A 25,953-nucleotide genomic window follows, 5' to 3' on the forward strand; every position below is an offset into this window, starting at 1 on the left:
TAAGAGTTTATTAGGGGGAGGGGAAGAAACAATATAAGGGCAGGGAGAAAAGAATTGGAATGTCTTATCAGAGGAGGAACAAGCAGTGACATTATGGATGGACTATTGACTGAATAGGGTAAAGTAATGCATAAGAAGAAAGTTATCAAATGACCAAGACATGAAAAGATTTTAACATCAAATAGAGAAATTTATATTTGATCCTAGGTGTAATGAGGAGCCAACAGAGTTTATTGAATAAGAGAGTAAAATGACCTCAAGCTTAGGGAACTTATAGAATTTTATGGAGAATACATAAAAGGAGTAGGTATAAATGTATAAATGGGGTTGTGATTTGTACAGGTACTAGAAGTACTTAGACCAAAAAAACTATGAATGCATTTTAGTTTATTGAAATACCACTTTCTGTCACATCAAAATATTGACTCCTGTTATATTTGTAATTCACTAGAGGACATTTGTTCATTTTTTACACAAACTACTTTGTAGCTACATTTCCTCTAAAAATGGCCATTTTAAAAAAATGTTTTCAGTTTTGCTAGCATATAATTGAATATAATCATTTCTTGATATTTTAATTTCTTCCTCATTTGTTGTTCATTCCACCTTATCAGTTTTGACTTGGATCATTTGGTATCTCTCTTTCAAAAAGAAAAAAAGAAAAACAAGTGAATGGTTTAACTATTTCATTAAATATGCAGATGAATATATGAGTTCATCAATTTGTTTTGTGTGAGCTCAACATTTAGTTTAGTAATTACAATTCTTTATTTTTCTCTCAAACAAATTCTTAAAACATTCCTTCTCTTTCTTTTAACTGAGTCCATCTCTCCCCCCTTATTACTTTATCTTTCCCCTTAACCATTTTTCCCTCTCCAGCCTATCCCAAAACCCTACTTCTTCTATTTCACCATATTACAACCACTACATGGCTTTCATTTTCATTGATCTGCCCAAGTAAGAGTGAAGCTCTTGAGATTCTCTGCTACATTTAGATCATGTTCCACCTCTATTTTAGTAGCTTTTTTCCCCTATTCATTACATTTTAAAAATTTCCTTTTCTTCCAACATCTTTCCTTTGGTTATTTTGCCCCAAATATTTTAACATTCGAACCTATAGGTTTTCTCTCTCTCTTTTTTTAATTAACCCTTAGGGATAGTGTACATCTCAGGATATGTAACAAGGGAAGCAAGAGTATGATTGAGAGACCTGGATTCCACTGGGTCAGGATTCAAAGTTGTTGAAAGGAGCAGGTGGTCAATGAATGGTCTTGACCTGAAAGTGAAGCCTCCCAGGTGAAGATCTGATCTTTCCTGGACACTCCTGGACTATAAGTGGATGAAACCATGTATATCTATTACTGTTCAGACTGTCTTGTCCCATATCCCCATACTATGTATTTGTCTGTATGTAACTGGTTTAAAATTACAATGGTTTGGTTAACTAAGGCTTCTGAGCTTAAACAAATGGCTACACTCATGAAGCAACAACTGGACCAGATGGAATTATATATGAAAGAAAAAAGATATATGAATACTGAATATGGTTTGGGGGCAAAAGAAAACACTGATATAACTGGAAATTTAAATAGATTACAGAACGAAGTGGCTGAAGGAATGGTTACTTTATTCCCATTAAGAGATCTCCCATTAGTTTCAAGGGATGAGATATTCCAGTTAAAACTCATAAGAGGTTTACATCTGAGGACTTGGAATCTATAAAAAAGAGAACACCTAGCTTTATTGAAAAATCCAATAGGGTAATTAAGGAAATGAGGAGAACTATTGATGTATTTGATCCTGGTTATAATGATTTTCCCCTGTTAATGAAAGAGTTTTTAACAAAAAGGGAAAAGAATAAGTTCATAGAGGAAACTAGGCAGGATCCTTTGTTAACACCATGGCTAGAAAATTATAATGACACAGACAGGAACATCAAAGTCCCGTATGCCAGGATGAAGGAAGCTAGGCAGGCAATTCTAGAGGTTATGGTTAGACATACTAAGAGACCAAATGCATGGTCCAAGTTTGAAGGGATTAAACAGAAAGCCACTGAAACACCAACATCATTGCTTGACCAAATCACTGAAGCTGCTGAGACATACATAAACATGGATGTTCTTGAAGAGGGAACAATAGCACATATAAAAATGATCTTTGTGAAAAATTCTATCCCTAAGATAAAATTATTCTTTAAAAACAATTATCCTGATTGGGAGGAGATGGAACTAGAAGATATTAGAAGAAAGGCTACATTCTTGTGCACAGATAGTGAGGATAAATATGAGGAGAGAGATACAGTGATGGAAGATCCTAAAAGAAAATTAAAGGAAGCAGAAGGAAAATCTAGAGAAAGTGATATTAAAGAGGTTAAGGCAGTGGCTACATTAAGATCTATGAAACCTAATAACAACTATTATAAATGTAGGATCAGAAGATCAGGTCCCCAATGTTGTTTCCTCTGCAATAAATCAGTCATTTTGTAAAGGAATGTAGATACAGAGGTCAGTTTTCCAGACAATTAAAGAGGTATGGAGGATTTAATAAGCAAAATAATTGGGATAATAATAACTAGAATAATAACAATAATGACTGGAATAATAATAAATACTCAAGAAGAAATAATGGAAATATATGTCAGAATGCCTGCTGTCAGGGAGCTCAAGCACAAAATTTGAGCATAATGCAGGACTGGGTTAAGTCTAGAGCAAGGCCTAAATATAGTCATATTATTATAGTTGATCAGAGCAAAGGAGCTTGTTCCTTATGAAGGTTTACCCACTGTTCTTCTGTATGTAAATCAAGGAATAATGAACTGAGAGTAAATGAAAATGAGTGTACTAGTAATAAGATTAATGAAGATGAATTGATTGAATCAAAGGACACTGTAATTAATGTTAATAATTGTAGGGAAAAGGAAATTGTAGTGTAAAATTAGTAGAAAATTCTAATGAATGTAAAATAAGGGAAAATAATGAAGATTATAAACTGGATAATGATAATGAAATTGTAAATGTAAACAATGATATCAAGATAGAGATTATAAGAACCAAAGGGAGAAGTGATAAAGCTGATAATGGAGTTAAAGATGCAAAATCCTGGGAATACCATGTAGTTCAAGCAGATGTAAACTTGGATGGACAGAAAATGACTGAGCTTTGTTCTGATGTTACTGTGCTTGCCCAGTATTGGAAAATTTTCAACCTCCAAACAGTACAGAACCATATGTATCTGTTACTATAGGTGACCATATTTATGATCTTCTGCTTGATACTGGAGCCAGTAAGTCAGTTTTGCAGTTTTCCTAAGAATTGTAGAGCTGCTGGTACAATGGGAGTAATAGGAGCTATTGGTAAACCAGAGAGAGAGTAGCAAAATTACAACCAAAAATTATTACTTTAAAGGTCTTTTATCTGTGGAGCAAGCATTTCTTTGTATGCCAGACTGTCTCATGAATCTTCTAGGTAGCGATTTATTGTGTAAATTATGAGCAACAATCCAATGTACTGATACTGGTGATATTTCATTACATCTACCAGAAGAATCTCTGAAAGCTTTTCCATTGCTATTCTTAGATTCAGTCAGTACAGATGATAACTTGAATTCAATCTATCCTATACTTGAGGATATCCCTGAATATTCATGGTCAAAGTCTTCCACAAATGTAGGTCTATTGAAATCAGTTACTACTTTAAGGGTGAGGACTAAGGAAGGACCAATTCCTTGTGTACCTCAATATCCCTTAATAAAGAAGCAATAGAGGGCATCAGACCAATCATTGAATCCCTAATCCAACAAGGGATCATAATACATTGCTTCTCAGAATATAATAGACCTATACTTCCAATCAAAAACCCAAAGTTAGATCAAAATGGCAAAGTGGTATATAGATTCATACAGTACTTAAGAGAGGTAAATGATTAAGTGATAAAGATACAACCTATTGTACCAAGTCAAGCTGCTATAATTTCTTCCATTCCAAGTCAGGCAAGATATTTCACCATGGTCGATTTATGCTCAACATTTTTCTCTATACCAGTTCACAAGGATTCTCAAAAGATCTTTTCTTTTACATGGGGGAAAAAAATAAGTAAACATGGATTCATCTTCCACAGGGGTATACCAATTTGCCGAGCCAATTCTCACAAATTTTAAATAGAGATCTAAAAACTATAACATTCAAGGAAAGTAAAATAATGCAGTTCATGGATGATATTCTCCTTGCATCCCCAAATGCTAAAATATGTCTAAGAGTTAGCAAAATTCTTTTGATAGAATTATATAATTGTGGGCATAAAATCTCCAAGGAAAAATTACAATGGATTTTGCCTTGAGTGCAATATCTTGGATTTGTGTTATCAGAGGGTTCCAGAAGTATCAAATAGAAAGAATAGCAGATATTCAGAAATGGAGTACCCCTAAGTCCAAAAAGCAACTCAGAGCTGTTCTTGGAACAACTCATTTCTTTTTTTTTAATTGAAATTTTTATTTAATTAATTAATTTAGAATATTTTTCCATGTTTACATGATTCATGTTCTTTCCCTCCCCTCCTCCCACCCCACCCACCATAGCTAATGAGCAATTCCACTGTGTTTTACATGTGTTATTGATTAAGACCTATTTCCATATTATGCATTAGGGTGATCAATTAGAGTCTACATCCCCAGTCCTATCCCCATCTAGACCCTTGTGATCAAGCAGTTGTTTTTCTTATATGTTTTTACTCCCACAGTTCTTTCTCTGGATGTGGATAGTGTCCTTTCTCATAAGTCTCTCAGAATTGTCCTGGATCATTTCATTGCTGCTAGTAGAGAAGTCCATTACATTTGATTGTGCTACAGTGTATCTGTCTCTGTGTACAATGTTTTCCTGATTCTGCTGCTTTCACTCTGCATCAGTTTCTGGAGGTCGTTCCAGTTCACATGGAATCCCTCCAGTTCATTATTCCTTTGAGCACAATAGTATTCCACCACCAACAGATACCACAGTTTGTTCAGCCATTCCCCAATTGAAGGGCATCCCCTCATTTTCCAATTTTTTGCCACCACAAAGAGCGCAGCTATCAATATTCTTGTACATGTCTTTTTCCTTATTATCTCTTTGGGGTACAAACCCAGCAAGTGCATTGACTGGATCAAAGGGCAGACAGTCTTTTTTTTTTTTCACTGACTTCAACTTTATTCATCCAGTGACTACAAACACGTTATTTCCTTTCTCTGAGCCTCCGGTTTTTTTTTTTAATATTTTATTTGATCGTTTCCAAGCATTATTCATTAACGACATAGATCATTTTCTTTTCCTCCCCCCCACCTCCCCATAGTCGACGCGTAAATCCACTGGGCATTACATGTTTTCTTGATTTGAACCCATTGCTATGTTGATAATATTTGCATTAGAGTGTTCATTTAGAGTCTCTCCTCTGTCATGTCCCCTCAACCACTGTATTCAGGCAGTTGCTTTTCCTCGGTGTTTCCACTCCCATAGTTTATCTTTTGCTTAGGAACAATTCATTTCTGAAGGCAATGAATACCTGGATATAGTAAATTAACAAAGTGTCTAACAGATTTAACCAGAAATAAAGAACCAGAACCTCTGAAACTAAAACCTGAACATCTGAAAGCCTTAAGTAAGCTTAAAGAAGCCATTTTATCTGTTATAGCTTTGGGTATCCCAGACTACACAAAACCATTTCAACTATTTGTTAATGAGACTAAAGGTTCTGATTCTGGGGCCCTGACACAGACTTGAGGAGAAATTAATCATCCAATTGGATAGTATAGTTGTCAGCTTGATCCAATAACTGCTGGTACAGTTCTTTGTCTAATATGTGTAGCATCTACAGCTGTGTTAGTCCAGAAGTCAGCAGATTTATTTTTGGGATCTCCATTGACTGTATATTGTTCACATCAAATAGAATCAGTAATGAGGAAATTTTGTACTTAAGCTTATTCAGATCAATGAATTTTTAAGTATGAAATTATTCTCCTTGGTAGTGAAAACATCTAGTTGAGATGGTGTAGTGTATTAAATCCAGCTACACTTATTCCTGATTTTCCAAAGAATGGTGAACCATTACAGAAGTGTGTAGAAGTAGTAGATCTAGTGGGTATACCTAGGATTGATTTAAAAGACTCTCCTATTAGAAATCTAGACTTGGTGTCATTCACTGATGGATCTTCATATATGTGTAATGGAATTAGATGTACGGGTGCTGCAGTTGTCACAGAATTTGAGATACTGTGGTATGGGCTCATTACCTAGAAACATTAGTGCTCAAAGGGCAGAGTTGGTCACTTTGAAGCAAGCCTGTCTTCTAGCTGATGATAAAAGTGCAAATATTTATACAGACACTCATTATGCATTTTCTGCATGTCATGCTACAGGTCATATCTGAAAACAAGGTTTTATTACTGTATTGGGAAAACCAATTGCTCATGCAGAAATTATAACTGAGTTGTTGGATGCTATCAAAAAACCTAAACAGCTAGCGGTGATCCAATGTAGAAGTCATACTTATGGCAGAGATTCAGTCTCTAAAGGAAATCACAGAGCTTCTATAACTGCTAAGTATGCAGCCTGGAATGCTCCAGTGTATGTAATGAATTTGTCAACTATTGAATCTGATGATCTAGAAAAAGCTTATGTAGACTCAAAATTCAAAAGTGGAAGGAGAAATTCAGAGTAAGGAAAGAACAAGGAATATGGGTTGCAGACACTAGAAACCTGCTATTACCAAAAGATTTATATATCTATTTGTGTACAGCCATCCACACAAAGAGTCGTTTTGTTACCCAAGTTGTAGTTGACTCTGTAAATAGGCAATGAGTAGCTCCTGGAATAAGTACTGCAGCAAATAAGATTTGTACAAGTTGTTCTGTTTGCCAAAAATTCAACCAAGGGGCATTCAGACAGAAAGGTTTAGATGGTATACCTTTAGCATATTGTCCATTTGAAAGTCTACATATTCATTACATCAGCATGCCAAAAGCTGGAAGATACAAGTTTTGTCTGGTAATTGTGGACAGATTAACTAAATGGCCTGAAGCATTTTCATCAAAAAGTATTGATTAAGGAAATTATTCCTAGATTTGGAGTACCACTTATCATAGACTCTGATAAGGGATCTCATTTCACCCAAGATATTCTGAAAAGAAGTCTATGAGAATCTAGGAATAACACTCAAATATCATGTTCCTTATCATCCACAAAGTTCAGGTCAAGTGGAGCATGTAAATAGGGAACTCAAGACTATGGTGGGGAAAATCTATGCTGAAACTCATCTAAAATGACCAGATATCCTTTCCATAGCTTTGTTTTACCTATGTATTAGACCAAGAGCAGATTTGCATCTATCATCCTATGAAATGCTCTTTGGACATGCTCCATTACTGGCAAAAACTTCTAAGACAGTCTACATATCTCTTAGGAGATTATGAACTTGCTTCATACTTAAGTGCTTTACAACAATGTCTTAAAGAATTACATGATATGGTAATATTCATCCAAGCTGGTTCATTGGATTATTCTCTCCATAATTTCAAATCAGGAGATATGGTACATGTCAAAAATTTTGCTAAAACATCAGCAACACAAGAGAGTTGGGTCAGTCCTTACACAATTTTGTTAGTTTCTCTATCTTCAGTAAAAGTTTTGGCTACAGATTCATGGTATCATTGTTCTCATATAAAATTATCAAATGGTATTAGTAATGAAAATATACAAATCATTGAAGAAGAAATTGAAGAAGAAGAAATTGTGAAATCTGAGAATCATAGGATAAATTGAGTCTGTATTCAGAAAGATCAGTAAGGAGAGGACCATTCCAGTGGAAGAGGACATTTGGAAGAGGACAATGCAGATGAGGAGGAAGAGTCAGGAAATTAATGAATATTGTTAAAAGACTGAAAGGACTTATAAATATTGAGATAATGACTTTGAAAGGAATTTATAATGAAGAGGATCAAGTAATTAATGAACTAATGGATTAAACTTTGGTGTAATGAATTATAACACAAAAACAACATAACATATTCACAAACATTCATAAATATATTTACTACCATGGAGTTGGAGATAAAGAATTCCTCAATCAAGAAGAGATGAGAAGAAAAGGAAGTGTGAATCTTAAAATTTCTCAGACTCTACCTTAGAACATTTGGTTAAGGCTATTCCCCATTTTAAACAATGGAGGTACTTAGACAGGAATGTATGTGAGAACATTAAAATTACTCCACCCATACTTAGGCATACTTTAGGGAAAGATAAAGTTGTAAACTCTTTACTGAACAATGAAAAAGTACTTAACTCATACTTATAGTGAGGCAAAAGCCCTTAAGCTAGGTCTATTTTTAGATCTAATACAAAAGGATGCTAAGTACCAATGAAGGTTAAATTAATCACTAAAAGGGCAAACTTAGCAAAGAGATGTGAAATATTCAGAAGTTTTAGTCTACCCAGAGAAGGTGATAACAAGATGTGAATTAAGAATGGTCAGTCCTATGGAAAACGTCTACTGTGATTGGTAGATGTGAAAACTTAGGGGAGGTGACATAGGAGAAAATTCTCTTAAAAAGGAGGTCAGAAGGTCTCTGAACTTAGTTCAGCTTGCCAAAGCTGAATTGGAGGTCAGGAGTCAGAGGAAGCTCTCTCTTGGTGGCTGAATGGAGTTCAGCTTCCTAAGCTTAACTGGAGGGTCTCTCTGAACACTAGAGTTTTGTTTGGGACAATCTTATGGTGAGTGATTAAAGACTGATTTATTTTTCTCTCTTAAAAGAAAGGCCTAGGCCGTTGGCCTAAGCCCTAGCCTTCCTATTATTTCCTCTTACTTTTTCTCTCTCCCTTCCCTTAATTCCTTCATTTATATTAATTAAAATCTCCATAAACCCCATCTGACTTGGGTATTTCATATTTGGGAATTTTCCCCATGGTGACCACTTATTTTTTATATAAAATCAAGACGCTAAAAATTATCTTTTACAGTTTGGGCAATTCACAATCTTGAAAACGATATTTTCGCGGTCACAGTTTATGGCAACCATTCTTTTGTCTGTAGCAGAAGATCTGAAGTAGTGGTAAGTATGCAAAAGTAACATAACACTAACATAACAGTAACACTGACATAACACTAGTTAAACAGCATAACATAGTAGTAGTCGTCTCTCAGTAACCAAGGATGATGGTTGTCTTTGTGAGCTTTCCTCTGTGATGTAGATGAGTGTGCACAAAAACATTTGTGCGTGAAGGAGATTTAAATGGAAAAGTCGATGCACAGAGACAGTCCCACTCTCTCGGCGTTGGAAGCCTGGGTCCAATGGCACGAAAAATCATTACACCTGGAGACTTCCTCAGCTGCACTGGATGGCCGTGTTGTCCTTTGTGCTCCAACATGCCCTAAGCACTCCACAGTGCTTTGCTACGTCGCCATCTCAGCTGTTGAACCTTCTTATTGGTTTCTTCTGTCTGTTCCGCCGAAGCAGTCTTCACATGCTGGGTGAGCAAAGCCCTGGTTCACCAGGGGTCCACGACGACCCAATGGCTACCCTCACAAGGTTTAGCCGGCCTGTCGAAGCCGTTCCCTCAGTGTGGCCCCTGCCTCATGATAGCAGCTACTGGGAGCCACAAGTGAAAGCTGGGTGTCAGGTTGGGGTCAGAGGCTGGAGAGCCGCCCTAGGAGGGCACAACAAGCCCTCCATACTAGAGATACTACCCCCTCCCTGGGCACCCCTAATAGGTGCTTAATAAATGTTTCTTGAATTAGAATCAGTAACCAGTAAGTTTAGGAGTATTTTGTATTTTCCTAACCTTTCACCTAACTGGTATCTCTAAAAAGATGATCTAAACAAAGCAGGCAAAAAAAAAACCCAAACAAACCCCAAAACACAGAAGTCCTAAGTCATGGCATTGTAGCTGATACAAGCCAGTCTAGTTGAAACATCAAGTCACTTTTTGGGAGAGACAGAAAGAAGCTCACACTTAGCAATATAAACCACCATCGCCAACTGGACTACCATCTCCTCCCCTGACTTTATTGGGTATAGACCAGGATCTTGACCAAGATCCTGGAATTGGAGGAATTGGAGTGGAATTGGAAGAACCTCTCTTCTCTAGGACATCTGAGGACTCAGCTAGATTCCTGTACCTACCCACCAAGGACCGTCTGTGTGTGAGAAATCTAGTTCCCTATTGGACTTACCTTAGGAAACTTAGGTATTTAGTTTAAGGTAGTTAGATAGTGGGCTTAATAACTGGAATAAGTCAGATGCAAACCCTTTCCCTTTATCCTCCCTTATCTTTCTCTTCTTTGTTAATAAATTAATTTTATTTATATGTGATTCTTTCCTTGTGTATAATCTTCCTTTACCCTTTCCTAAAAAATCATAATAACAAATATACAAAATTGGTCATCACTTAGCCATTTTAAATATTTTGTACTTATTTACCTTTCTTAAGGTTTCCTTTTCCACTGAAAGTATATTTTCAATACTGTCCCAATTTTTATCAGTAGAAATTCTTGAATGTCACTGATTCTGTTGAATTGCAATTTCTTCCCCTAAATTGTTTTATTAAGTTGTGCAACAGAAAATTAACAATACACATTTTCTTTATTATTTTAAACAGTACTAGAAATTCTACTAGTTCTATGTCAATTTCGTTTGTATTTGTTGTAGTGTATTCTACTCACTTCTTCTTATTCTTGTAGAGTAAATGTAATCCTGAAAAATTCTAATTGAAATTCTCTAGAATATATGATCTGAATCTTCCTGGATATTTTCTGTCTCTTCTCTTTGATCAGGGAATTCTATTTGCCAATGAATATTTATGAGAGCATATTATTTCTTAGTTTCTTCTATTTAGATGACTATTTGTTGTTGTTTTTTAGTCTGTACTTTGCTCTCTGGTTCCAATAATCAAATTTGAAAAAAAAAAGTCTTTTAATTGATAAATAAAACTAAGATTTAGGTATTTGAAAGAGCTCATAAGATGGACACCATTTTAACTTTGATTTTTTTTTTGAAGAAAGAAGGCAAAATAAAGTACAGAATAAAATAAAAAGGGAGAATTCACAACTAGTAAAAAAGTAAATGAAACTGTCAGAAATTATAACATAAGAATGTTTGAAAGCATAAATGAAATAAATATTTTCAAATTATTTTGCCTAGATTAAAGTAGGAAATAGCCTCTAAAAATCAAGTCACATATAAACATTGAACAAACCAAACAATGCCTGCTATGCTTTTAATGTTTATAAAGCATTTTTCTCACAACATCCTTATAAGGTGAAATAGCTGATTTATTGATATTAAGTGATTTACTCAAGGTCAGAGAGCTAAAAAGTATGAGAAACTACACTAAACCTCATGTGTATTGTTTTGTTTTGTTTTGTTTTTCCCTTTTACTTTAATGGTCTCTCCACTATGCAAGAGATTCTTAACCTTTTTTGTGTATGTCATGTTGAGGAATCTCCCCTTTGGAAGTCTACTGAAGCTCATGAACCCCTTCCCAGAATCATGTTTTAAAGTGCATGTCATTAAATATATAGGATTACTGAGATCCCAGCCTTCACAGACCCCAAGTTACAAACTGATGAACTACATTGTAACATATGATCATAGAGACTAAATAATTTTCCAGTAAACTATTCTAAATTTTGTTCCTGAAACAAGCAACACTAATTTTAAACATTAAGCTCGCAGAAAATAGCTAACATGAACACACATATTCCCACAGAAGCATAAATGTTCATGTATACAAACATTCTTGAGAGATAAATGTTAATAAAAAGGGAGAGAAGAGCGAAGTCAAGACACAAACTAGTGGTCAATTCTAAGAAGCAGATAATAATAATATGAGGTAAATAAAGTGATAATCTGTTAATTCCATAAAAACTAATAATCTTAACCATACATAATTGAAGAAAGTTCTAAACTTAATGATCCAAATGGATTGCTTAAGACCTGAGATTCCTTATTATTTAGTAAATGATATAAGTAGTGGCATGTGGCCAGGATACATGCCTTCTGGGATCCATTAAACTCCTGGACCCCAGTGGACAAATCCATGCCTGCTGATGTCATCTCAATGGGGGTATTCCTTGCTGATGTGAGCTGAACTACAAATTCGAAATGGGTGGAGGCATACAAAGAAGCAATGAAAACAACTTTCCCAGGAACAGGGCATTGGCTAACTCTTTCCCAGATTATTTTTAATGAGGCTTGAGTATTGAAGGCTTTCCATTGGATTCTCTATCACTTCATCTATTCTGCTTCCCACTCTATTTGATTTTCCCCAAGCCCTGGTATGTTCCAAGCTTCTACACTCAAAAATCTCTGCATATTGCCTGAGTGTAGGAGCTGGCTCAGAAGGAGCAAGACTAGAGAAGCAGGTTAAGGTTCCTTTCTTCTGTATAAAAGAAAGACAAAGGGGGATACTCTCTAGAATCATTCTTGGAGGTGAGAATGAGTCCAGGGTTTACAGCTTCCTGAATATGTCCACTGTAGTTATCAGAAAGACAGATAGTCCCTAAAGAAAGAAAAGGTCCCTGACTATCAGGTCCTAGAAATCCCATTCCCCACTTATCATTGGTAGAAAAAGTCTTCCTCTTAGGCCACTGTTTGGCAATCTCACCTTTTCAACTATCTGCAAAGTCACTTGTGCATTTGGGAACAGACCTTTCTCCATCAGAGGTAAGTGAGAGATTCAAGGTTTCCAGAACCTGTGTGGTATTTTAATCTCTGCATGTCCTATGATGAAATAATGAGAGGTTTGGTAGAAGAAGAGATTAGGATCTGAAATCTATTTTTTGTCTCCCAAATTAAGGAAAGAAATGCTAAAAGGGGAAGGACAGAAGAATAAAGAAACTGCTGGCACAGGATTTTCATATTCCCCCTTTTAACCCTGTTTAGAATTAAGCTCCTTGAGTACAAGTTGATTGACTATTTCTTTTCACATTTATTATGCCACATTTGTTTATTTATTTTTGTCACACTAAAGTTCCCAGGTATCTCCCTCCTTTCCTCCCCTCCATTCACTAGAGAAGGCATTATTTAACATATTTTTATATCCCCAGCACTTAGCTCAAAATTTGACATATGGCATGTGGTTAATAAATTCTTGTTGATTAATTTATTGGGCTATGACCCTTCTTTATTATTATATTCCCATTAATGAGTCTAAGGGTAGAGCATTAATGGTTCCTTAATCATCCTGGTGAGAGTTGGAAGCAGGAACCAGTTCTCCTAACTCATGACGTTTGGCTTGTTTCTAGTTCTAAATCTATAATCTTGTGATCATATGATGCTAAAAAGAGTATAAGGCAACAGTTTAAAGTATATGCAACAATACAGAATTCAAGTTTCCTGAAAGTCTTAGTGAATTTAAAAGTTTTGATTGCTTAAAATTCACTCAAGTTTTTGGAGAATCTTATAATGGCATTAAATATAAGAGTTAAATATAGGCAGATATGCCATTGATATCCTTTCATTCCATTCTCACTTTCTTCCTCCTAGATGTCCAATCTCAAAGTTTATTCAAATGCAGAACACTACATCAATCCTTTTTAATATCACTGCTATGATCATCACCACTATTGGGCTAGAATTCATATCATAGCTGGGAAAAATAATAGCAACTGAAACAAAGTCTACAGTGTCACAGAAACTTCTAGGATGAAGTAGGAAAGCCAATTTAAAATTTTAAACCAGAAAGAAGAATTAAAATATATAAAATCTGCAGTTCAAAATTTTTTAAGTTGCCTAAAGTCAGCACATTATAATTACACTGTATGTGGGGGGATGAGAAATCAATTTTATTCTTCTTTGCTCTTGGTAGATCATGACTAATATAGTTTGTAGTTTAGGGCACTTTTTGTTAAAGATGTTGAGGAACTCAAACACATTGAAAGGAGAGTAGTCTGCATGATGAGTTGACTAGAAACCCTATTTATGAGGAATACTTAAAGCAATTGGGAATGCTCAGCATCCACTTGAAAATCCAATTGATCTAGGCATCTTTATTCTTTTGGAGCTGGATTATGGAATTATTAAGCATTTCTGTTTCCTATTTAATTTGGATTCTTAATTTTTAAAAAAGATTCTTATCTACCTTCTTTAAATTCTTATTTTAATCTGTATTCAAATGGATCTGTGATACCACTAATATTCATAGTAATGCAGACACCAATAATGCAGACTACAAATTGGTTTTTTAATCTGATCCTAGAGATTCTTGTCCATCTTCTTTTATAAGTTAATCAAAAGTTGTTCATTTATAAATTTAATGATAGTATACATTATTCCACTTTCCTTTCATAATCCTCTATTTGTAATGCATTGTATTTTACATTATCTTTCCAGTACCAACCAGAAAATTGTAATTTAAAAATTTTTGGAGAATTTAATTTCTAAATATTTTAGCCATATGACGACCAGAGCAGAACATAGATATTAAAAATGAAATTAGCTTAGCAGCATTAGCCTTTATTCCTGTCTCTCATTCTTGTAATTTTTATACTAATTTACATTTTGTTGTAGCTCAATTTTCTACTCTTTTTTTTTTTGGCCAAATTAGCTATCATTTTTTATCAATGTTATTAGTCTTGGTAAAAACAACAAAAAAGCACTAAAAAAACCTCTTTGTTATCAGTATAATAGAATTTTAATTCAATTAACTTTTCCCTTGTTTTTAAAGTTGATTATTTTGTGCAATTTTGGGGATTATCAGTTTTTTTCTAGCTATTTAATACTGCATGCTTAGTCAATACCTTTTCTTTTTCTTTATATTTGTTTTTAGATATATAAATGTTTTAGTTATAGTCTTACTTCAAATATTGGTCTTACTTCACTGCTATCATAAACAAAATGATATTTATATTTTTATTGTAATTGTTGCTTTGCTTTTAATCCATTTGTTGCGTAGAATATCATTAGTTATTATACTTTTGCTTATGTATCTGTAGAATGTAGTTATCATCACCATTCTAATTATAATATGAACAACCAAATTGCATGAGATTATAGTCACAAATATGCAAACGGGCCAGTCACTGAGAAAGGAACCACAGAACCCTGCATTCAGCCTACTGTAATTAGTCTTCCTCAGTCCTTGATCTTTGTAAACAGATTCTTCAGTCATGTGTGGTTTCTAAAAAATAATTAATCCTTTTACAAGCACTTATTTAGCACCTCCTCTATGTCAGGTGCTCCGCTTAACACTGGGAAGACAAAGACAAATTGCAAGCATACCTGCCTTCAAGGAACTTACATCCAACAGTGGAGAAAGTCTGTGTGGCCTGGATATACATGAAAACCTCCAGAACACTCTATCTATTGATACCAGCATATAAAGAGATATCTACAGATATATAGATGTATAAATATGATCTAAATATACACAAAATGTATACAAGTTAATTTCGAGTGGGAAAACACTGTCAATTGGGAGGATCAAGAAAGGTTTAATGTAATAGGTGATGATTTGAAGGAAATCTGGGATCAGGTCACAATAGGAAAAGGTAAGAAGACAGTTTTTTAGAAGGGGGATAGATAGGATAAAGGCAGAGAGCAAAGAGAGAGCATTTTGTGTGAGGAACAATAAGGTCAGTATATCTGGACCACAAAGTCTATAAAGAAGAACAATGTGTAAGATTGGAAAATAGGTAAGAAGTGGGGGAGGGATGATCGCAAAGGGCTCTCAATGACAAACAGTAGTTCTTGGTTGGGTAGTTAAGTTTAGGGAGCTAACTGCCTCAATAGATATAGCACTGGGTTTGGGGTCAGCAAGCCTTGAGTTCAAATTTATCTTAAAAGCCATTACTAGCTGTGTGATCCTGAGCAACCTGTCAAGCTCAGTTTCATCATTTGTAAAGTAGAGATAGTCATAACACCTCCAAGGTCATTGGTAAGATAAAGTGAGGTAATATTTGTAAAATTCCCTTCAGATTTAAAGCATTATATAAATCCTAGAAGCAAATGAGGTACGACTAGAATTTATTGTCTGAAGGCAAAAGTGAAATGGTCAGAACTGGCTATAGGAAAATCACTTGCATGACTTTGTGGAGGTTGTATTAGAGTGATGAGGGACTTAAGTCAGAGAAATGACAAAGGACTATGTTGAAATAGTTTGTTGAGATGAGATATTGGCCAGAAATAGTGGTAGCTGTGTGGGAACATACAACAGAAGGTAGCTTGTGATAGAGGTTATGAAGATTGTAGCAAGTTTGGGATTAGATATAGAGAGTGAGACTGAGGAGTCAAGAATGGCACCAGGACTGCAAAACTAGGTGACTGGAAGAACAGTGATGGTCGTGATGATAAAAGTGAAGATCACAATAAAAATGAGCTTGGGGAAAGAACAATGGGCTCCATTTTAGACCCAACTTTGAGATGCCTACAATATCCAAATTGAAATGTATGATAAGTAATTATTGCTGTAGAACTCAAGAGAGACTAATGGCTGATTATATAGGTGTGGAAGCCAGAGATGGTAAATACATAAAGTAAATACATAAATACATGACAGTCATACCCATGGAAATTGTTAAGGTCACAGAGTTAAAGAGTAAAAATAGTAAAGAGAAGATGGTCCAGGACATATCTAGATATATCCATAAGTAAGAGGAGTAACATGGACAATCATCTACAAAGGCTATGGAAAAGAACACCTCAGACCAGCAGAGGAATTAGGAGAAACTAGTGTCCTAAATATTGAGAGGAAAGAAGTTCTCAGTGGGTAATTATGGCCACCAGTTTTAAATGTTGCAGAGAAGTCATGCAGGTTAAAGACTGTGAGGATGTTGTAAGATTTGGCAATTAAGAGACAACTTTTAACTTTGGGGAAAATATTTTCACTTGCATTGAGGGGTCAGAAAATATATTACATTGTTTAGTGTAACCTCCTATAGTCACATCTTGAAATTCTCGTGGGTGGACACCTAAGGAGATTGGAATAAAGGAGATTGGATAAAGGAGAGACAGAGAAAGACAGAGGAATAAAGACTCAGAGACAAGGAGTTAAAAATTATGAGCTACATGTTTCCATGCTCCTCTGATGGAATTGAGAGGATGTTCCACAGGCACCCTCAAACTTTTATTGGAGAGTTTAGGAATGTGGAGTGGGAGGTAACTAATGAACATGTGACATGTCATAGGCTTTAACATTGGCTCAATTGACAATCACGTAATTAAAAGAGGAGGAGGTTAATCAAACATGTGACTTGGAAAGGAATGTGGTCTAACAAGGTGTGAGCTAGGACCCTGTGGCAAATAATGTCCTGCTCAAGAATTCTTTTGTCCTTTGGACTGAAGATTTGGCAATACAATAATCAATAAGTAATATGGTCATGAGTCTGGTATCATTGACGTATTGATATCGTATCCTATGTTTTCACATAGGATACGATATCAATACATCAATAATACTTCCATGATGCTAATATACCTGGTATGCTACATATCCCTCTTTTTGTTTAAAAATTAAAACAAGAGTGTATTATGGTAAAAAGAAATTATAAACCAAACACCAACAATAAAAAATAGTAATGAGTATAGAAAAAATAACAAATAAAAATGAATTCTAAATCAAATAGCAAAATTAAATTTAAAAAAATTTTTTGTAAGACCAATAATAAAAATAAAAATGTTCTTAACTCACTAGTCATCCTAAATTAATGTGATCAGTTCCATAGTCCTCTAGGACAGGTGCAATAATATAACATTTTACCCATGTTCAGCCAGGACTGTAAGAAGTTTGCCAGACTTTTAAATCTAAAAAAAGGGACTATGGTTTGAGATGAGAGGGAAGTCCCTCCTTTCCCTTGGCCTGATCATGCACATTCTTTGGGATATTGAAGCCAAGCCACATAGATATTTGATTGGAACTTTGGTACCAGGCTGACCTGTGTTTGAGGGTGTCAAAACATCGTGGCCTTTTACTTCCAACCTTAGCAACCAATATTTATCCATCTCAATGGATTATAGGCCCTTCTATGCCTTAGGCTTCCTGGCAAAGTGTAATGTATCCATTGCAATCCCTTCTTCTGCAATCAGACAAAATAACTCACATTAGTCCCATGAGGTTTAACAAATTCTTGCAGGTTCCTACAGTCTCAAGCTTTTGGGTAAGTATGTATAGTAAAGCTTATAGGTATTTTTAACTCATATTTCAGGATCATAATATTAATACTACTTTCAATGTACTTCTAGTACTTAAAAGAAAATATATGGGAAAATAATCTGAAAAAATAATCAGGGAAAATAAAAATAAAATTAATACAAAATTTTAAACTCATGGTTCACATTTCACATGGCATTTCTTTAGCTAAGCCAATGTGTAATACAAGAATTTTCATTCAAAAATGATTTCTATTTCCCTAATTCAATTTGAATAAAATTCATATTGTAAGTGTGCAAAAATTTTCATCATGAAGAGCTTTACAAAAACATTAATACAATAATTAATGGAAATTTTAAAAAGTCCTAATATTCCCATAAACATTACATTCTGATTGGTTGTTGCTTTATATCATTTTTTAAACAACAAGAATGATGAGAATGAAGTGAAATTGTAACTTCCGGCTACATATTTCTGAGATAAGCCTTATTTAAACCTCTTCTTTTGTATAAATAAACCAATCAATATCACAACCAAGAATATGATATTGCTTATGTTTATAAAATTAATTCTGCCAAACCAATTTTGGGGGTTAATAGAAGATTAAGTTTCTTTTCATTTAGAAGCAATTTCTACAGCTTCTTGTTCATATACAAGTTGATCTAACTTATTAATTTCTTGTAATCCTCTCTCTGGGCTGACTTATTTGGAAATGCTTGATGACTTTGGTTTTCTTCCATGGATTTCTGGTATCTGCAAAAATAGAAGCAAAATCTCGACTTCAAGTGAAAGACTTATTGAGTCTTATTCAGTTAGAATGTGACTGAAAATATATCCTTTTTTATTTTGAATTTGGCCTTTTAAATTTCTTTTAGCCCGTTCTCCAACTGATTGTTTTTAAGAATTTTCTGGAATACCAGTCTTATGATAGATGTTTCATGATTTGTCCAAGTTAGCCCATCTATTGCTAGTAGAAGGACTATTATTCCAATTTTTTAAACTGTTTTGGAATGGCCAAATGTGTAATATTATTTAAAAGATGTGCAATAACTTTGCATACTTCTTCATTTTGAGCTTTAGCTCATACATCATGAGAGTAATTATCTCCAATCGCATATTATTTTTCAATTTTTACAATAGGATCATATTGTAATGCATCCCTTTGCCAAAATTGTGCAGTTCTTAACATTCTGTAGTTAACTCTTTGAAGTGAAGGAGTGACTATATATTCCACAAAATTTTCACTGCCAAGTAATTTCACTTGTTTGTATAGAATATTGAGGTTCAATAGATCTGGCACTCTGATATAGTAGTGAGTGCAAATTATCTGCTTGCCAAAAAGCAGTGGCTGCTAGTCCATTTACTTTTGAAATTCACTCATAGATAGGTCAAGGGAGGTTCATGTCAGAGTAAATGTGTGTTATAAAATTTCATATAATTATATAATTTATATAATATAATTTTATATAAAAAAGTCAATTAAAGCCTTAAAAATTTTATTTGCACTGTGGTACTTAACTTAAAGTTATACTAAAATTTAGACTAAAATTCATTACAGAAAAAATATCTCTTGTCCAAATAACTATGGTATATGAAAAATATCAGAAAAATTTTTACTTTCCCTATAAAGAAATATAATAGATTTTTTCCAATTTTCTAACTTGCCATGTCCAATATAAATCTGAGCTATTTGATTTTAAATTTGACTTCATATTAACTCCATCTTTTAGCAAAGATCTGTTTAAAAAAATCAGGTGTATACTTTTTTTTTAATTATAAGTTGCAAAAATGTGAAAAACTTCAGTTGTGATTTGTATCTCTCCCTAACAGTGCTTAAAATTTGTAAATTCTGAGGAATGATACTTTTGCTTTTAAACAATAGTTGGCCCTGGATTCTCTGGGACTGTTTTAAAGAAATTTATAGGAGTCTCCCAGATCCCCTTTTGAGATGCTAAAATTGCGCCAGCTTGGCTAATAAAGAAAAGCCTGTTGCTCTGGCTATTTGCTTGATAGCAAAATTTCTGCCTGTTTTAACCTTTTTGGAATCACTAGCCTTTTCTTTGGTATCCTGAATTTTAAAGTAGCTCAGGATTATTTCACCAGTGTTTAAATATTGTTTAGGCCTGTGGTCTCAGTAGATACGGTGTGACCCAATGCTGTTCTGTGAGACATTCTTTGAAAAATTCAGGAAACCATCTCAGCTTTAATTTGGGACATGATCATTTAAAATGTCCAGCTTTGTGTTAGGCAAAGCAAACACGTGTTCTCTTTTTTAAACTGATCTGTCATCGGACTGAAGTTTTTATGTCTTGGCATGTTCTTACAGCCTTTTTGTGAGGAATTGTCTCCTCAAAGAACTCTTTAACATTACATTGTTTAGTTAAGATTTGCCATGCTCTTTTAGCAGCTAGTCCAATGTGATTAAAGCATTGTTCTGAATATAACAATTACCTATTAAGACTTCCAAATTTATTGGTACCAGTTAATTCCTCATAGGTAATGGGCACATGGATTTCCTTAATTTTTCTAGGTTGTTCCTTGCATAACTTTTGAAATAGCAGTTTTCAAGTTAAGAAATCTTCTGCAATAAGCTTTAGATTCAATTGATACCAATGATCTGGCCTTAGAGATTGCTTGCTTACCTTGTCCCGCAGCTCCTCAGTGTTGGGAGCTTCATTATCATACTGAATTACCCTGCTCTTGATCTCTTTAGGAGTCAGGAATGCAACATTATTAGGCTGTTCTAAATTTACTTCTGCATTCTCAGAATTATCTCTAATTTCTCTTGGAGAAGCTGTTTTACCTGCTTTCTTCTCCAGAGTGAAGATGATTGTAATCCTGCATTAGGTTTTCCTGGAGGAGGAGGTTGAAATTCAGGAGGAGTGGGGGGAAGGGAGGACAAAGAGAATCCTCCTAAAGGGAAGGGAAGGTCAGACCTAATTTCAGCTTCGGCAGCAGCCTCAAGTAAGGGAGTAGGGAATGAATAGATATATAGTCAGTTAAAGCCATAAAAGTTGAAAGAGCAATAGTGATATGTAAATGTTAGTAGAATTAGTAGAAGGTGGGGGTGGAAACTAAGAAACAGCTCAACTCTCCACATGTTGTGCAGTATTCTGACAAGATTCCATGTGATCCAAATTGCTGGTAATATTCTGTCTTTTTTATTTTTTACTTCATTTCACAGCTTGCCCTATTAAGTACCCTTCTTGTTTAGTAACTATTCCTTGTTCTGGAAAGTTAGGACAACATTTCAAGATAACTTCAAGTAACCCCTGAAGCTAAAGTTCTGAGATCTTAATTCCTAGTCTTAAAGACCTCACAGTATGATAAGACAGGTTTTCTACCCATATTCCAGAATGGAACAGCAACTCACCTCACTGGCCAAGTGCAGGTCTGCTGATCCCTCTCCAATCTTGAACCCCAATACATCTCCTCAGGTGATTTATACCACATTGGGCACCAAAATGTAACCTGTAGTTACATCTTGAAATTCTCATGGGTGGACACCTAAGAACGAGATTGGAAATTGAGGGAAAATGGATAGAGGAGAGAAATAGAGAGACAAAGGAATAAAGACTCATAGATAAGGAGTTAAAAATTATGAGCTACATGTTGCCATGCTCCTCTGATGGAATTGAGAGGATGCTCCACAGGTGCACTCAAACTTTTATTGGAGAGTTTAGGAATGTGGAGTGGGAGGTAACTAATGAACATGTGACATGTCATAGGCTTTAACATTGGCTCAATTGACAATCACGTAATCAAAAGAGGAGGAGGTTAATCAAACATGTGACTTGGAAAGGAATGTGGTCTAACAAGGTGTGAGCTAGGACCCTGTGGCAAATAATATCTTGCTCAGGAATTCTTCCATTCTTTTGACTGAAGATCTGGCAATACAATAATCAATAAGTAACATGGCCATGAGTCTGGTAAATGAATACAGAGGATACAATATCAATACTGTGATATTGAAATCACTTTAAAAGACTGATATATTAATTTAAGGTCTCCAAGGAATTCACTTATGTAATTCCTAAATGTAACACTCAAGTCAGCTGCCAAATTTTTATGGTGTTTTAATTACAACAGGAGGAAGAAAGTATTAGAGAGAGAGAGAGAGACAAGAGACAAAAGGAAAAAGGGAGAGAAGGAAAGAAGTTTAACTCAGAACCACTCTGGCTCAGGCTGAGCCAAAGTGGGAGTTAAGGTCTTGGATAGTCAAAGCAAGGAAAGTAATTGGTCCTTATTATTCATGTGACCAATCTGAAGGAAAGCAGTCTGTGGGGCTTCTCCAACCTCAAGCACCAGCCTCCAACTGAACTCCAGCCCTCCTCACAGAAAGTCCCAAGAACTCCAGAGGCTGTTCTCCACCTCACTTCCTGCATCTCACATGTGCCAATGGTGGCTCTAACTTGACCTAGGACTGCCCAGAGGTGTGTCCTTTTTTTTTCACATGTCTGTTGAAGGCCATATTCTCAAATAATTAAATCTTGAGTTTGCTGCAGCACTTCCTAATCTTGTTACACTGAGTAGGGTGGAGAATGTAATTTCCAGGACCTGATTCTGTTATTCCAATTATCTCTATTGTTATTGATTAGGAAATAGCTACACAGGATCTTCTAAAGAATGGTCTGAATAGGGTGGATTAGTTTTGAAATTCACAATACATAAATAATACTTCCATGATGCTAATATAGCTGGTATGCTAAATTTAGAAAGAATAAGTGAAAAAAAGTGGAGACACTGAATATAGATAATTTATTCAGTAAGTCCAGCTTAGATATGGAGGAGAAATACAGAACTATATCTAACATGGATGAATAGTGATTAAAATTATATCAAGACAGATTTTTCTTAAGTTTTAAAATAATTTATTATTTGGCCAGTGAAGACATCCTAATTATAGTCAAATGACTCTGAACCATCATAAGACCAATGGACAATACTGGTCCAGGTACCCATATACATTTTTGAGAGGTAATTTTTAATCTCCTTCTGTGAACATCTCAAGACATCTCTAATTGGCAATCAGTTTATTAGGAGTTGGTCCATCAAGCTATTCACCTCTGCTCATCCCCATAGATAAATGAGTCATGTTCACTGGAAAAGTATTATTATAGAACTTTTCCTCTGTCAGAGTCTGGGAAAGGACCACATTCCACACTCCTCAGGACAAAGAGAATTCAAAAATCTATAGACTGAATGGTGCTCAGTCTGAGACCTTTCTCAAGAATTCTCCCAAGCTTACAGGAAGTAATTGTCAGTCTTTATAATTCAGGACCCTGATATAAAAATAATGCAGTACATGAAAGATGAAACATTAATTCTCACAGCTAAAAGAATTTAGTAAAGTTTGTTGCTTTTACTTTTAAGAATGAGAAGGCATGAACTCATTCATCATTGAAGGTAAGGAAATAAAACAGTTAAAGAAAGAAAAAGAAAAAGGCTCCTGTTTATTGAAACTAAGGTTCAAGCAAATATGGCAAAGATAGAGCAACATAAGAAAACCTCCAGTTTATATTCTCTCTCTGTCAAACCCCTTTATATATACCCATGATGAGATGATCAGTGTATTCATAAGCCAATAACTCCATTTTCAGAATGGAAACAGAATAATCAGAAATCTACCTCAGTGTCATCACTGTGATAGCTGCCTGTGTGTGATGGGAAGGTTTTAAATTCATTGACTTTAAACTAAGAAACTTTCAATATATTCTGGCTTCTGAGTATTAGAAAATCCCTGAGTCATTTTGGATATATATTTACTGTGCCTCTTTCTGGTTACAGGAAATTGAAGAATCTGTGGAATGGAACTCTGGAATACCACCTTAGTAAATAGTTTTTTCCTCATTGGAATTCTACAGGACAGCAAGTCTCCTGAGGTTGTCTGTGCAGTAATTACACTCCTCTACCTGATTGCCATGGCTAGTAATGGCCTCCTGCTCCTCTTGATCACTTTGGACAATCGGCTCCATATGCCCATGTACTTCTTGCTCAGCCAGCTCTCACTTATGGATCTGCTCTTCACATCCGTTGTTGCCCCCAAGACACTGGTTGATTACCTGTGTGGACAAAACACTATTTCTTTTATAGGTTGTGGGCTTCAGATGTTTTTGGCACTGACACTTGGGGGTGCAGAAGATATATTGTTGGCTTTCATGGCATATGACCGCTACGTGGCTATTCGTTACCCTCTGAATTATATGGTATTAATGAGACCAGCTGTTTGCTGGTCTATGGTAGCTATATCCTGGCTCTTGGCATCTCTGAGTGCCCTTGTGTATACCATTTATACAATGCACTTCCCTTTCTGTAGGACCCAAGAGATCCATCACCTGCTTTGTGAAATCCTTCCGTTACTAAAGCTGGCATGTGCTGACACATCTCAGTATGAGCTAATGGTATACACAATGGGTGTGACCTTCCTCCTGATCCCCCTCTCTGCTATTGTTGCATCATATACTTTAGTCTTATCTGCTGTGTTCCACATGCCCTCAGCACAGGGGAGACAGAAAGCTCTCCTTACCTGTTCATCCCACTTGACAGTAGTTGGGCTATACTATGGAGCTGCCATATTCATGTATGTCCTGCCCAGTGCCTACCACAGCCCTAGGCAGGACAATATCCTGTCTGTGTTCTACACCATTATCACTCCTGCCCTAAATCCTCTTATCTACAGCCTGAGGAACAAGGATGTGGTGGGGGCTCTGAAGAAGGTACTAGGGAAAAATTCCTCAGAGCAGAGATGGTAGCATCTGGATGAGTGAAGAATATTGCTTCTTAGAGATGAGACCTATCATTCTCTGCTGGTACTTACATTCTCCTTCCTGTTTCTATCCTTCTGAGAAATTGCCTTGGAAGCTTTTTAAAGCCACAATTTGAGTTTGTTCTTTTATCTTCTACCACTCTAAATTTGGTCCCTACAGGGTGCATGGACTTAGTTCTTATACATTCATTTATGTGACCTTATTAAATTTCTCTTTTGGGTCTCATCTTATTAGTACTGTGTTTCTCCCATGAGGTCAGATGCAATTTGAGAGGCCTCACTGATAAAGAGAAAAGAGGATGAGGAATTTAATGGAAATTCTACAGAAGTAAAATCATTTTGATATTTCTGTTATTGAGTCATCTCATCTATGGGAGCATTTCCTCTACTGGTATATCTCTAAACCTATTTACACTTTTTATTCTTTATTACTCCCATCCATACTCTTCCATAAATCCTTCCCAACCAGTCTATGCTTTATGCTGGGAGGCTGGTTACCAATGAAGCATGTGGGCTTTTTATTCCCTACTTTCACTATAAAATCAAATTTTTATAATTTTACATCTCTCTGATTATACCCTCTAGGCCACTTCTGCACAATTCTTCAAATGTAAAATCTAGCTTACTTATACATGACTCCCCCTTCCCATTCTGAATTCTCATCTCTGTTATCTTTGAGGTACCCATGCTTTTAATTCTTTGGATACTGTAGCTTCTATTAATATAAGATCAACAGAATAATGGCAATTTAAAAAAAATATGTGATTTGCTTTAGGAAAAATTATGGAGTTGATAAATGGACTACAAAATTTACCAAATATAATGCAATGCAATTAATCCTCCTAGCCAATTATGGACCCAGTTTATATAGACTGCTGTTTGGTCTGACTGCTCCAAGTGTCTCTTAGCATTCAATGCATCAGCTGTCAGATTGATCTTCCTAACACACATGTATTATTATGTTACTCCCCACCCAATTCAATAAACTCCAATGGCTCCCTATTTCCCTCAAGTTCAAATACAAAATGCTCTCTTGGTCTTCTAAAGCCCTTTTTTAAAACTCATCCCAATACTACCTTTC

General features: G+C 35.3%; 1 protein-coding gene across 1 annotated transcript; it reads left to right on the plus strand.

Annotated features, from left to right (window-relative positions):
• Positions 1-23,913: 23,913 nt before the first annotated feature.
• On the plus strand, positions 23,914-25,089 carry LOC100031912 (olfactory receptor 2AG1-like). The gene has a single exon (XM_001381017.5). It carries the CDS (start codon positions 23,914-23,916, stop codon positions 24,856-24,858), a length of 945 nt encoding a protein of 314 aa, XP_001381054.2. The 3' UTR covers positions 24,859-25,089.
• Positions 25,090-25,953: the final 864 nt, after the last annotated feature.

The sequence above is a fragment of the Monodelphis domestica genome, chromosome 1 (assembly GCF_027887165.1).
Source record: "Monodelphis domestica isolate mMonDom1 chromosome 1, mMonDom1.pri, whole genome shotgun sequence".
Taxonomy (NCBI): domain Eukaryota; kingdom Metazoa; phylum Chordata; class Mammalia; order Didelphimorphia; family Didelphidae; genus Monodelphis; species Monodelphis domestica.